At 33.9% G+C, this 14,332-nt stretch overlaps 2 protein-coding genes across 3 annotated transcripts; one reads left to right on the top strand and one right to left on the bottom strand.

Annotated features, from left to right (window-relative positions):
• Window positions 1–294: 294 nt before the first annotated feature.
• LOC101267401 (B3 domain-containing protein Os01g0723500-like) lies at window positions 295–7,132 on the bottom strand. Of its 2 annotated transcripts, none has more exons than XM_069297438.1 (7): window positions 6,718–7,132; window positions 5,175–5,766; window positions 4,582–4,715; window positions 3,091–3,556; window positions 2,830–2,999; window positions 983–1,347; window positions 295–636 (listed from the first exon to the last, which is right to left on the bottom strand). In XM_069297438.1, the coding sequence occupies exons 1-6, from the start codon at window positions 6,781–6,783 to the stop codon at window positions 1,033–1,035; spliced, it is 1,743 nt and encodes a 580-aa protein (XP_069153539.1). In that variant the 5' UTR covers window positions 6,784–7,132; the 3' UTR covers window positions 295–636; window positions 983–1,032. The 2 variants fall into 2 exon arrangements, with proteins under 2 accessions (XP_069153539.1, XP_069153540.1); XM_069297439.1 differs by lacking the exon at window positions 6,718–7,132 and adding an exon at window positions 6,300–6,351 and having other exon boundaries at window positions 5,175–6,108.
• Window positions 7,133–8,999: 1,867 nt separating this feature from the next.
• On the top strand, window positions 9,000–13,640 carry LOC101267112 (ent-kaurene oxidase). Its single transcript, XM_004238149.5, has 9 exons — window positions 9,000–9,208; window positions 9,340–9,510; window positions 10,074–10,234; window positions 11,478–11,639; window positions 11,737–11,877; window positions 11,973–12,227; window positions 12,325–12,486; window positions 12,565–12,759; window positions 13,060–13,640. Exons 2-9 carry the CDS (start codon window positions 9,354–9,356, stop codon window positions 13,369–13,371), a joined length of 1,545 nt encoding a protein of 514 aa, XP_004238197.2. The 5' UTR covers window positions 9,000–9,208; window positions 9,340–9,353; the 3' UTR covers window positions 13,372–13,640.
• The last annotated feature ends 692 nt before the right edge of the window (window positions 13,641–14,332 follow it).

Raw genomic sequence — 14,332 nt, 5'->3', positions numbered from 1 at the left:
AAGACCAGGGTTGAAAATTAGGTTAAGTTTTTGGGTTTTTATTTCCTTACTTAAATTAAACATAAAAAAATCATTTTCTACTCACCAACCAAATATGAGAAAATAAGTTAAAAGTCAATTTTTTCTTCAAGAAAACATTATTGAATTTCAGTAAGTTCAAGAATTAGGTTGAAAAAGACGTAAGTAAAGAATCCAACTTACAAACGGAACCAATTACAAGGGTCTCTTATGTCATTCCCCCTTCCATGTACTTCTATTCGTTCACTATACTAAAAAAAAAAAGAAGTGATCCAGTAGAGTGAAACTTTAATTTCTCATTCTAGAAGATGTTCTGTCTGATTACTATTTATACATATACAGACCAAACAGCAGATTGTTTCAGTACAATTGAACTAAAAACACACTTATTTACATCACGAAAATGAGAAGCTTTTCTGGCAGTACTTATACAACACAAGAGTCTGAAAAGAGTGCTCAGACAATGCCAACAACAAAACATCTAAGCTACTGAAGGCATATGGCCAACCTAGTCAAATGTTTGATAATCTACTTAAGTGCTTCTCCATAACATTGATATGTGTACCTTTTCTGATCCCATGTATTCAAGTTTCGTTATCTTCCAGTGAAACGCCAAGCCTGAAATGAAGAGTCGTTAACCACCAGATGATGGAATTGAACAGCAATGTTCTTATGTTGATGTAAAGAAAGTACAGATACTGAAATAGTAAACGCCTTTGAGAGAAAGAAACTGAAACAGTAAAGAGAAGGAAATCATCATTTCGTCATACAAATAGCAGAAAATTGCAACTATATTTTTTAGGACAGCACCATACCCCCCCCCCCCCCCCCTTTTCATATTTCAAAATTTTGTGGCGCTTTGTAATAGCACTATGCAAGCAAACTGTAAAAAGGCATGTGACACTCTATCAAATGCAATTGGAACCATAATTATTAGAATAAAAAAGAGAGTTTAATCCCTCACCTTATTACGCAAGAAGTAATCTTTCCTACATTGTTTCACACCAAAGGTCTCTAGCTTGTCAAAGAAGCAAGGATATCCGACTCTTTAGGAGTTATCCCATTTTGGTAATCTAACCCCTTCTTCCCAATTGCACATATATGTACACGCATTTCATATTTCCCAATGAGCTCAAATATGCAGATATCTCCCATCTGGATGTCATTCTCTCGGACAAATGCCGACCATCCTCCACAGAATGTGTGCAGCGTTTGTACCTTTACAGTCGGAATTGAATTTACAGTCCAACATTCTCCTTTCAAGTTCTGAAGCACAATCTCCGTTCTGCAGTTTGGGAGGTGTTCCATTGAGAACCGACATGGAACTTTCTGTAAAAGACGTAGAAGGCTCTAAGAACATGAATTTAAAGCAAAGAATAGCATGAGAAACGCCATAACATCCACCACCTTAAACTGGCCTAAGCAACAAGTATCAGCAGAAATGAAGAGAATGCCATTGGTGTAATCTATTCAAGACCAAAATAGTCATGATGCTTTTACTTAATATTACGTTTTCTTTAATAATGAAGCAGCTCTACTTACAGCACATTGAGATATTATCAAAAGTATGCGTGCTGATCCATACAACGGCTAGACTCACATTTAATCTTTACAAATAACCAGTTAAACCAGTTTTAATTTCCTTCTTTAGCAATCTCAACTCAGTTTCATGCCAAGACTATTTATTTCAATTGTGCATTGTTCTATTTTCGGGTCAAATACGTAAAATATTTAGATCAAATTTAATTCCTCTCTTTTTTGGATGCAATGATTATTCGCAAAGGTGTATTTCTTCTTGTCTTGGCCTTATTTAGAATATAATATCTTTAGCCAAATAAAAAACTTATAGCCAATATATTGTTGTTCCATTTTATGTTATTTCTTTTTGTTACAGAACTGGCTCTGAAAAGATGATTTATATAATTAGTAAACTTAAAAAGGAAAAAAATATATTTTATCTAAAGAAAGTAACATGAATTAAGAAAAGAATTCCATGTAGCAGCGCCTATGTCAGCGTTTAAGGGGGTTGTGACAGTCAAATTACCAAGTTGATGGGAGTAATTAGGCCAATGCCAAGTTTAGGTGTGCACCGAATAAGACTCGACAAGTTAGGGGGGTCACGATCTATTTACTTTGATGTAAGTCCAATAGAATTGACACCACAAAATTTATAATTAACTTTATAAGTCAGTGATGTAAAAACAAAAGGCATCGCTAACAAGATTCACATCATTTACACGGATGACTGGAGCTCCTACAATTGTCTTAACTTGGTTATATGCAAAGTCTTAGATCAAAACTTTGTATAGGGGGCTGACAGAAATACTCTCTTTTGTCAATCTGTTACTTAACTATGCCTCTTGTATATATACATCTCCTTAATGTTTTTTTTAAAAAACATATTACTTCATCAAAAAGAAAAAAGAAGTTCACTCGGGCAACAACTTTGTTTTGACTGTTGATTTTATGCCAAGTTAGAAGGCCCTTATCAAACAAGAGTTATCTACTAGAAGCCAAAGAGGGGTCAAATACCAAACACATCAACTTTATAGAGAGACAAAACTAGGCGTCAAGTCCAGTGGGCATTTAGTTTCTAGTAGAAAATAATTGTTTATGTTGGGAAACAATGATTTTGACATATATTAAACATTTGAGAAAGAATTAACAAGCTCCAATAGAAAAATATTGAAAAGGAAAAATTCTTCGAAGATGATCATGAATGTTTGGAATCCATATTATGCAACTTGATGGGATGGAAAAGGTTGGGACAGTAAGAATAAATAAAAAGGTAAAACATGCAGAAGAACTCACCAAGGTGTAAGAGCCACTAATGTTGAATTTTTTCATGATTCGCACGAAATGAGGGAAATTGGAAATGAAAGACTCAGCGGCTAATTTCTCTTCAGGTACTGATTTCATAGACATACAGCTCTTGGTGAAAGAACCCTGTTTATCTTGAGAACTAGTAGGTTTCCTGATAGCTGTTCGAGCACGATAGTTGAAAGGATTCAATACAAATTCAGTGTGAGGACGGACACCTAAAATAAGTTAGTTAATTGTCCTTCAAATTACCTGAATCTCCACTGCTAATCTTTGACTGAGAATGGAGCTGATGATTCTTCAACATATTGCCATGTTTCTCTTTTTCAGGAGTAGATCCTTTTTTATCATATGTCATAACCTTCGCTTGATCAGAACTCGATCCCACTTTCCTGGACTTACATCCAGAATTTTTTGCATAATCAGTAACTAGTCCTTCATCAACTACCTTACTACTGTAATCACTTCCTTCCTTTTCCGCCTTAAGAACACGCACACGCAATTCACACTTGCGGACAAGCTCAAAAATGCAGGTATCTCCCAAATCAATGTTATTGTCGCGAACAAAAGATAACCACCCTCCGCAAAAGGTATGTGATGTTTGTACTCTTGTAGTCGGAATTGAATTCACAGTCCAAGTTTTCCCTTCTAAATTATGAAGTAAAATCTTCACCTTGCAGTTGGGAAGGTGTTCCGTGGCAAATTGGTAAGGGATGTGCTGCCAAAGAAAATATGAAGGAGATCAACAAACCAAGTGATGCACATGCAGGAGTTGTGAAAGAAGAATAACCTTGTCTAATTGTTGCAACATTACTCCAAACTAAACATCAAATAAAGGCAATGTCACCAGAGTGATTCATCTCCTACGATGAAGCAAGCAAACCCACATGCAAAAGCTCAGGCATACCATAAATCAATCACTAATGACTACAAAGTCAACTGAATGCCACAACTCCTTGGGGGATTAGATTAATATATACTCCCTCCATTTCAATTTGTTTCTCTTACTTTTTTTGTTTGACAAAAGGTAAAATGAAATGTTTGTCTTACTTCACTTTTTAGTCCGTTTCAAAAAGAACGCCCTTTCCCTTTTTGACATTTTTTTAAGTCTAACTTTCCAGCATGTTTAAGACCACAAGATTAAAGCGCATTTTGGTACATTCTACGTGTCTTTGTTTTAAAACCACAAGATTCTAAAGTTCCCTTTACTTATTAAATTGGGGCCAAGAACCAGACAAACAAATTGGAACATAGGGAATAGATAACAACATCAGCCATATCAACAAAATAGGCTTTTAGTTCACTATAAAACAAGCAGGTTAAGGACAAATATGCAGTTAGTAAAACAAACAGAAACATCATTAGGCAGCTCAGATGTTGGCAACAAAACTATTACAACCAAAACAACTTTACCACGTTGCACATAATCCTCAACAACAACATTCATGTTTAAAAAATTTATGAACGATTCTGATTGGTCAATAAAAATCGATTTCAATGACATTTTTTTATGAGTTTAGCCAATTCATCATGAAAGGTAAAAGGGGATAAAGGAACCGTATGTTGATTATCCTGTAAATAAATATAAGTTGTCTTCCTCCGTAAAAGCTCATTTGATGCACTTATTGATAGTAAGATATGTTGAAGCAATGCATTACAGTAGCTAAGACTACTATAAGATTTTGTAGTTCAGCAAGACATTTCAGGAAATGATAGTTTAAAGAAAACAGAAGACCTACTCACCAGGGTGTATGAGCCACTGATGTTGAACCTCTTCATAACTTTAGTAAAGCTGGGCAAACTTGAGGTAAACAAACCAGCAACCTTTTCTGCTTCCTGTGCAGGCAACCACATATCTTTCTCGGACGAAGCATTGCCTGTTTTCATCTTTGCTTTAGATTCAAAATACCAGATACTATTCCAAATCATTACTAAAAGATTTGTTATATAGTTATTTCTACCAGCTGAAATTTCATTGCTATTACGAAAACAACAAAAAACTTGGTTAGGAGAATTGCAGGGCAAAAATGTATACAAACACTTCGCACAGTAATAAATATTACATAGTTGTAAAGAATCAGGCAACACATGAGAAGAGTATGTTCTGAACTTAAATATACAAATGAAAGTGTCGGCTCTCTAAACACGTAGATTTTCGCCGAGGCAGTTGCACAATTCAACGAGAAAAATTGGTGTTTATTAAATGTCCGTGCATGATTATAAATGAACTGTAACATCAAATTGGCTTGATTAAACTTATAGACAATTCAAAGAACACTATTCAAACTAGAAAAATTGAACTGAAAACAATAAACATAAACAATACAACCATTCACCTGGATTGCTAAAGATTATCTTTGCTTGAGCTGGCACAGCAATGGTAACTTTACTGTTTAATGCATCTCCAGCATTCTCCATTTCATCCAGAAAACTAGCAGCATAATTTCTTCCTGCATATGAGCAAACTGCATCTTCTGGAGTGTACCCATCCTTGCTAGATGCAAGACCATGTGTATCCTGGCTACTTGTGCATTCGGAAGGGATCTCGGTGCTTTTCATTTTCTTCGGTACACCTTCAACCATACAATCTAATAAAACAGAGTTTCCTCGGTCTCTTTTTTTCAGAGCAAGATTGTACAAGTCAGTTGCTCCTTGACTGCAGTCAGCGTTATAAGAAGCCTCCTTCTCACATGAACTCTCGTCAAATACTTGCACAGTGAAATGCAAATCACCGTCATATCTGAAAACCAAAGAATCCCCTGTTTCAAGGCAGTGATCTTTAACAAATGAAACCCATCCATTATTGAAGAATAAACCATCATCTTGCTGTATTAAGTCCACAGGCCAAGCATTTCCACTGGGACCCACCAGAACTGTTGTTCCAGAATCTCCTCCTTCCATATGTTTAATGAATTTTGATGGAATTTTCTGCAATATAGGAATCAAAACAATTAATAAACATTGCAAGAGTTGATAACATAAAGTTATTCAGAAGAGTTTGTTTTTAAAATAAAATAACTTCATTATAAAATGCATAGGTAAGTCGTTCCAAGAGCAACGGATACTGATCTCTATTACAAAACTCTTAATACTGCCTTAAAATAACCATGTTGCAAAAGTATCACACGCCTGACATAGCTCATTAAATGGAGCCTGTCACACACCTATGCAGGGCCCTAACTCAATCCCCCCCTTGTACTCCTGAACGCTAAGATCTTACTTTATAGCTTATGAAGCCTGTTAAACTTAAAGAATGAATGTACCATTTGTCTGATACGTAACATATGGATTACTCATATCTGTAAGGCACAATTGTTTACTACGTGAAGCAAACATAGCTCAAAGTACTAAAAAAGAACTACTAAAACAGTCTAAATAAAAAAAGCAATCTCAATGCAGCATTCACTGTCATCATGCGTTTGTTCATAAGTAGTCCTTATAGTTTCAGTAAAGCTTGTAGCTTTGATCCAAAAACAAACTATATTGGGTGCACTAAAGTTTACTGCTTTGTTCAAAAAACAACATTCTTAGCCAATGAGTAGTCTTTATAGTTACACTAAAGTTTGTTGCTTTGATCGAAAAACATATTCTGGGTACACTAAAGTTTGTTGCTTTGTTCCAAAAACAGCATTATTAGCCAATGAATAGTCCTTATAGTTACACTAAAGTTTGTTGCTTTGATCCAAAAAGAACATTCTTGTTCAACCCCTTTTTGCCCATTTGCAACAACTAGCCCAAATGCAGTAAGAATAGCAACAAACTCAACAAAGGATGAAAGAATAATTCCAGCATAATATAGAGGAACAAAAAAGAGAAATTCAACAAACAAGAATGTACCAACAAGTTGTGAAGCTAATGGCAATGTGAACCAATGCTTACCAATTTTTCAGAATTCATGAAAGGGTTAAAACCCACATGAAAATGAGGCCTTCTTGCATCTAACATCTCTATTTCCTCTCTTTTTCACCTAAATTTTGAAGCTAAAACCCTAAAGAACCCCCACAAATTCCTTCAACCCCATTTTTTAAGAATCTGGGGATGTGAAATTAAGCAAGTAATCAAATAAACATCAATCAGAATTCAGAAAGAAAAAAAAGTTGAAAATCGAGAAAAATGGGAAATTAATTCACTCGTAAAGACGAAAGTTTCAATCAAAATTAACCATTTCTGCACAGCGCAATGTGACCCGAGCGAGCTCATGGGGGTGGGGTGAAGGAAATTCCAGAAATACCCCGTGGGGTAAAGCGTGAGTTACACGTAGAACATAATGGGGAAATCAAGGCGCGTTGGTTAAGTGAAGAAAGAAAGTACAACACTTGTGATTAGGATATAATCTAAATGATAATTAGGATTTAGGATCATAAGAAAATAGAAAAATTAAAGCATTCGATTAGTCATGGGAGTTCTTGATTATTTTAACAGTCTTTCTTTAGCTTAATTTTATTTTTCTTTTATTTGCTTCGACTTACTTCAATCAATTCTAATCACATCCATTAATTTTAAAGCAATATTTTATATGATCTTAAATAAAAAGATAAAAAAATCAATGATTAAGATATATATAAGATCAATATATAGTTCAATGGGGTTGTTCATTAGATGTCTTGTGTTTATAGTAGTGCATACATAGTGTTTAATAGTTATGTAGTTTTTTTTTTATATATAATTTTTACTATATGTCATTTAGCTTGATATTTTATTATCTTAAATTGATGATCTATGCGTATATTTTATCATCCTTAAATTCCACTATAAATTACATTACTATATTGTTGTTATAACTTCTGCTTTTTTGAGAAAATTTCCCCCCATTTTAAAATTTATTTTTTTAGCAAAAGTGAACTATTACGTGCACACCCATACAGTGCAATAATAGCTAATAAGGGCATGCGGTGTGCAATTAAAATTTATTATCATTTAGGTTCTGATGTTAGTTAAATAATATTTAGTGTTTAGTTCGAATATTTTAACGAAACTATTGACTTAAAATAGACGACTGTATAATTAATTTGAGTTTAATTTGTTTTGAGGATTGTTGTCTTGAGAAATTCGGGTCCACTTATGTATTGGAGGTCATGGTTCAACCTTTGATTGATTTTATTGAGTTTGTATACTATGTTAACGAAACTATTGACTTAAAATAGACGACTGTATAATTAATTTGAGTTTAATTTGTTTTGAGGATTGTTGTCTTGAGAAATTCGAGTCCACTTATGTATTGGAGGTCATGGTTCAACCTTTGATTGATTTTATTGAGTTTGTATACTAGGTTAATAAGAATATAAGAATTTGTGTACCTTGTAAAGTTATATATTGGAGAAAACAAAGGATAATTCTATATAATATTAATTTGGATAAAGTTGATAGCATTTTAGTTAAGGGAAATTAATAATTCTAAAGAATAAGTTTTCGTTACGGAATATATTTTTCGTGACTCGACTTCTTGTTGATACTGCAGCAAAGTTTGAGTAATTTTTATATTACAAAATATAAATTATAACTTTGATATAGTAAAATAAAATATTAGTAATTGTTTATGAAATCAACTCAGAATGCTGCCGATTTATTAAAGTATTTTTTATTTCGATCGGCTCAAAGACAGAAACGAGCTAGTTATTTATCGTGATTCAAAAAACTCAATAATTATAAGACAAATTTTATATTTATATTAAAAAAAGTTCTTTAGAATGTGTATATAACTCAAAATACTAATTCGACACTATAGATAAATATTATGGTATAAAATCAAGGACAAAATAATATACACATCAATATAAATTATCGCAATGAATAAGTAATCAGAAAAAGGACTTCCATTTGGCCAAAAATTTAAAAATATGAGTACTAAAGTTATAATTTTAAATTTTGAAATCATCTTTAAAAATTCACTTCATATCAAAAAATGAATAAATTTTAAAAATACTAAAACTGTTCTAGGTGAAATTTCAATAACTATCAAAACAATTTAAAATTATATTTGACCATATTTTACTATAAAATAGATATTTAAAGATAAATTTTAAAAAATTATCCAAAATTTATAATTAAATAAATATTTAAAGATAATTTTTTAAAAACTATAGATATTTAAAGAAATTTCCTAAAATAACTATCCAAAATCATAGTCAAAAAGACATTTTAAAATATTTTCAATTAAAGGTATTCAAAATATATAGTCAAAACACTATCAAAAATTTGATGCATGGGAACAAACAAACAAGACACAAGTGTGTAGCCAGTCCAAAACACCTCTGTTTTTACCTTTATTTTGCCTCTAAATAAACCTCCAAAAATTGCAATTTTTGATAATTAATAAGTTGATTTGTCTTCTTCTTCATCAGTTTCTTTGTAGGCATCAATTTCCCAAAAGGTAGAATCTTTTTTTGTTGATATTGACACATGTTCTTCCATACCTATACATACTCACCAACTTTTTTTTTTTTTTTTGTGATTACAAGTTATAAATTTTCATTTTTTTTTATTTTTGATTCTTGAAAACAGAAGTTGTGTGAAAAATGGATGCAATTTTGAATCTTCAAGGTGTACCATTAGGAACTGCTCTTACTGTGGGTGGTCCAGTTGTTGCTCTTGGTGGGATTTCATTTTGGTTACTTAAAGAGTATGTTAATGATCAAAAAAGGAAATCTCCAAATTTTCTCCCACCTGTTCCAGGTAAATTCATTACTTTTGGGTATTTTTGTATTCAATTCTGCGGAATCTCGATAGTTCAGTTGATTGACTGTCTGAAACGGCGGTGATGGGTTGATTCTTCGCCTTGTAAACCTTGCCCTCATTTTTGGATTGAATTTAATGGGCCCCAACACATGAAGATTCGGGATTTGAAATTTATTTAATGGGCCCCAACACATGTAGATTCGGGATTTGAAGTTTATAGGTTTGTTGTAGTTACATCGAGTTGATATATAATAATTAACTGTGTTTATAATCAAACATTTATAGATATTTAGTGGATTTTTTTAATGAATTCAGAATCTAAAAAAGAAAAAGCTATTGGATTCAGGTGAACAGGTTTACTAACCCTGCCCCCAATTTGTTGAGTTTGTAACATATAGCCAGAGGAGGATTTGTGATTTAAATTATGTTTAAAATGTTGAAATCTTTAGCAATTTTCTATGTATGTGTTATGTTCTGTGTCGACGTGAGATTCGTTTGTGTTTGCATATAGCATGTAAATAGGTAAATGTTGATGAGAAGTATGTGTTGATTTGGTGCAGAGGTTCCAGGGTTACCAGTGATAGGGAATTTGCTGCAGATGACTGAGAAAAAACCACACAAGACATTTACAAATTGGGCTGAAACTTATGGACCTATTTATTCCATCAAAACCGGCGCAAATACAATTGTTGTACTCAGTTCTAGTGAACTTGCAAAGGAGGTAATCACAATCATCACTCTCAAACCTCTTTTCTATGTTAATAAGTAAGAAACAAGCATTGGAGTTCTAAGTTCGTCGCAAAAAGTAAACTTTTTTGGTTGTAATCCATTTTCTAGTTGCTATATAGCTTCTTCTGTCTTAATTTTGTATGATGTCAAAAGGTTTTACATCCTACTAATTGCTGGTTTTAAGTTGTGAAATGATTCAATCTGGTATTTCAAGTTTTTCTAGCTAGAAAGATACTAAAATATGAGATGGTACACGCGTAATAAAAGTTTAGTTAAAATGGTATGCAGAAAGAGGAGAGTGGCAACAGAGAAATGTAGACAAATTACGTGGTCCTTCAGCACCACACCATTTAGTAGAGGAATTGAATATGTTTCTTTACTAATATGTAGTGAGAGTCAGGAATATTTTACTTTAGTATGACTGGACCAGGGGATAAAACTTATAATCTGACTAATGCTGTATATGAGCCCCAGATTTTCCTGATAGCTGCAGTTGCATTGGTTTCAGTATTATATAGGATCGAACTTAAAGTACGTGTCCCTGCCTCTCGATGATCACTAAATGGATTGTATTGCCTAGTTCCTCTTTGTTAAGACTAGGCCATACTACAAGGTGAAGCAGTTGGTGATTTAGACAACTGCTATCTCCATATTATATCCCTGGATTGTATGTTGGTTGTTCTCTGGAAAGGCCTCAACTGTATAATTGGAAAATCTTCGGTTGTTGAGGTTCTGAATCACCGTACTAGATATGATAAAGTAGTGTCATGTACCACCTCAGTCGCGGCATATGTTGGCTGTGTATCAGCAAAGTTCCATTTTCACTATACAGCTGGTTTAGACTTTATAATTTTCTGATTAATATCTGAGAAAATACATAGAATATGAAGATCTTATAAACTAATGTTGAGGTAGGATGACTACTCGCACATTGTTGCACAGAGCTTAAAGTATTTACCTCCAGTTTCCTTGCAAGAGGAGAGCTTTTGCATTGTTTTAAGGTATTGTAGTTCTTTATCACGTAGAATAAGCATCAACACCAAAGTAACGACTCAAGTGTAACATTGACACTACTGGGGTGTCATCGATCACCAATAGCTTGAGTTATAAGCCAATATATAGAGGCATGTTTGGTGCTTATTTTTTAAATCACTGTTGTGTTATTTGTGTGCTTATCATATCTATACTCAAACACTTGATACAGATCTAAATATTGTCCTTTTTCGTCTTTTTAGGCTATGGTGACTAGATATTCATCCATCTCAACTAGAAAGCTAACGAACGCATTGAGAATCCTTACTTGTGATAAGAGTATAGTCGCGATAAGTGATTACGATGAGTTTCACAAGACAGCGAAGCGCCACATACTGACCAGTGTTCTAGGACCAACTGCTCAGGTTTGTCATTTACAAATCGACCTCCATATTTTATTTGATTCTCTTCATTTGTTTCATCGACTCCATATCTAACAGGAAAGTGCTGCTTAATATGCAGAAACGCTTCCGTATCCACAGGGACACCTTGGTAGAAAATGTGTCAAAGCAACTACATGATTTGGTTAGGACTGATCCTAACGAAGCAGTTAATCTAAGGAAGTCATTTCAGTCGGAACTTTTTGGTTTAGCATTGAAACAAGTGAGTTTTTCAAAATTCAGTTTCATTAGTATGTTGTTATTTTGGAAACTCTTTTAAACTGCCCGATCATTATAAAAGTTTTAACTCATTTGCAGGCTTTGGGAAAGGATATCGAGGCTATTTATGTGGAGGGACTCGACGCCACTTTTCCAAGAGAGGAATTACTCAATATCTTAGTGCTTGATATAATGGAAGGTGCAATTGATGTGGATTGGAGAGATTTCTTCCCCTATCTAAAATGGGTTCCTAACAAAAGCTTTGAGCACAGAATTCAGCGTAAACATCTGCGCAGGGAAGCGGTGATGAAGGCGCTAATAGCAGATCAAAGGAAACGTATTATTTCGGGCGAGGTGATCTTCTTCCTCCTTTTAAGCAGACACTTATTTCCACTCCATAATCATGTTTGGACCTTGGCTAATTATCTAATGTGGCGGAATCTATACACAGGAACTGAACAGTTATATCGACTACTTGTTATCTGAAGCCAATACGTTAACAGAGAAGCAAATTCTGATGTTGCTTTGGGAGGCAATTATTGAAACATCAGATACCACACTAGTGAGTACAGAATGGGCTATGTATGAATTGGCGAAAGATTCCAAACGACAGGTAGTATCATAATCATGCCCGTTTCTTGTTTTTGCTATTCTATTTCTTGGTTGCATCTCATGGCTGTTAATCGCGTAGGAACAACTCTTTTTGGAAATTCAAAATGTTTGTGGATCTAACAAGATCACTGAAGAGAAACTTTGCCAACTTCCATACTTATGTGCTGTCTTTCATGAAACATTGCGGAAGTATAGTCCTGCACCTATTGTTCCTCTAAGATACGTCCAGGAAGACACGCAGGTAGGAGGGTACCGAATTCCTAAAGGAACTGAGGTAATGAACTCTTTTTCCCTACTTCTTGTAAATTGAAATTTTCTTTGCTTATCAAGTGAGGTTTATGTGTGAGCTTTGCTTACATTGTCAGTACCAAGCCCGAGAAGGGTTGTGGTTGGCTGGCAGCCAGCGTAAAACTTGTCAGTTCATGATCAATCCTGATAATACAGATATCGTGGGGACGTGCCCATCTAGGCACACATTTACAAAATGAGCTTATATGAAGACGTGGGAATTCATTATTGTTATTTCTTATCTCGGTAACTAAATTAGTTGTCTCTATATACATTGTGTATGCAGATCGCAATAAATATATACGGTTGCAATAGGGACAAGAACGTGTGGGAGAGTCCTGAAGAGTGGAAGCCTGAACGATTTCTTAACGGAAAGTACGATCCAATGGAATTGCAGAAGACAATGGCGTTTGGGGCTGGAAAAAGGGTATGTGCTGGTGCTCAGCAAGCAATGACAATTAGTTGCACAGCTATTGCTAGATTGATACAAGAGTTTGAATGGAGCTTAAAAGAAGGAGAAGAGGAAAATGTTGCAACAATGGGTCTTACTACTCATAAACTTCACCCAATGCTAGCTCATATCAAGCCAAGAAATTAAAGGGGAATCTTTACCGTAACAGGTAAATTTGTTGTCGTGTGATCAGGAGGTTACTGGTTCAGACCATGGAAATATTCTCAATCGCTCATGCAGAAATGTTAGATAAAACTATGAATAATAAACTCTTTGTGGTTCGGCCGTTTTAGTGCATCTGGCTGCCCAAGATTTGAACTTTCTACTCTGTATTAGCAGAGCTTGCTATTTTGTTACTTTTCAAGTTATCACTATGATGATAATTTTGGCATTTTATTGCACCGTTGTCCTTCAAACAGGTCGATCTTTAATTTTTGTCTTTCTCACAAGATATAAGTTCTTTAATGACATAACTTATAGAATATTATGACGTGAAAATATAAACTTATGTTTCACGAAAAAGTTATTTGCCTCGAGGTTAACCAATATACATAGGGTAAGATTTTCAATAAAGATAAACATCATTATTTTTCACAAATAAGGGGAGAAAAAAAGGTGGGAGTCAGTAATTTGTGTGTTATATAATAAAGAGATGAAAGCGACAATGCGTAAAAAAACAGAAGTGAGCACAGGGAGATCACATCAGATAAGTGACTGATTTTGTAGTACTATTTCTGGGATTAAAGCAGAGGTTTTTGTTTGTAACTATCTCTAATTCTGAAACAAACAGAAACATAAGAGATTAGAGACTGGTTACAATTTCACACACGACTAACCAAGAGTTGTCAAATATTCTTTTCTTTTTCCACTAAGACTTTTCGATCAATATCGATATCGTTAGGAGGTGGGTTATTTATGTATTAATGAAACTAACAGACGTCTCTCAATTCTAAGTGAAGCAATTCATTGATTTCCTATATTGATTTATCATTTTTTGACATTCTCAAATCTGTTGAGTTTAGACAAAAATAAATAATGAAATTACTCGTTAATTTTGGCAAAAAAGCAGAAATCACATATTTTTAAATTAAAAATTATTATTTATTTT

Source organism: Solanum lycopersicum, chromosome 4, assembly GCF_036512215.1.
Source record: "Solanum lycopersicum chromosome 4, SLM_r2.1".
Classification (NCBI taxonomy): Eukaryota; Viridiplantae; Streptophyta; class Magnoliopsida; order Solanales; family Solanaceae; genus Solanum; species Solanum lycopersicum.
This window is presented reverse-complemented; position numbering and strand designations above follow the sequence as displayed.

What these genes read in the sequence shown, in the direction of transcription:
- LOC101267112 (XM_004238149.5), top strand. Translation starts at nt 9,354, where the DNA reads ATGGATGCAATTTTGAATCTTCAAGGTGTACCATTAGGAACTGCTCTT. An exon ending in TTTTCTCCCACCTGTTCCAG is followed by an intron (nt 9,511 to 10,073) that starts GTAAATTCATTA and finishes GATTTGGTGCAG; the next exon opens with AGGTTCCAGGGTTACCAGTG. An exon ending in GAATTCCTAAAGGAACTGAG is followed by an intron (nt 12,760 to 13,059) that starts GTAATGAACTCT and finishes TTGTGTATGCAG; the next exon opens with ATCGCAATAAATATATACGG.
- LOC101267401 (XM_069297438.1), bottom strand. Translation starts at nt 6,783, where the DNA reads ATGTTAGATGCAAGAAGGCCTCATTTTCATGTGGGTTTTAACCCTTTC. An exon ending in TCATGAATTCTGAAAAATTG is followed by an intron (nt 5,767 to 6,717) that starts GTAAGCATTGGT and finishes CCTATATTGCAG; the next exon opens with AAAATTCCATCAAAATTCAT. An exon ending in GATAATCTTTAGCAATCCAG is followed by an intron (nt 4,716 to 5,174) that starts GTGAATGGTTGT and finishes AGATGAAAACAG; the next exon opens with GCAATGCTTCGTCCGAGAAA.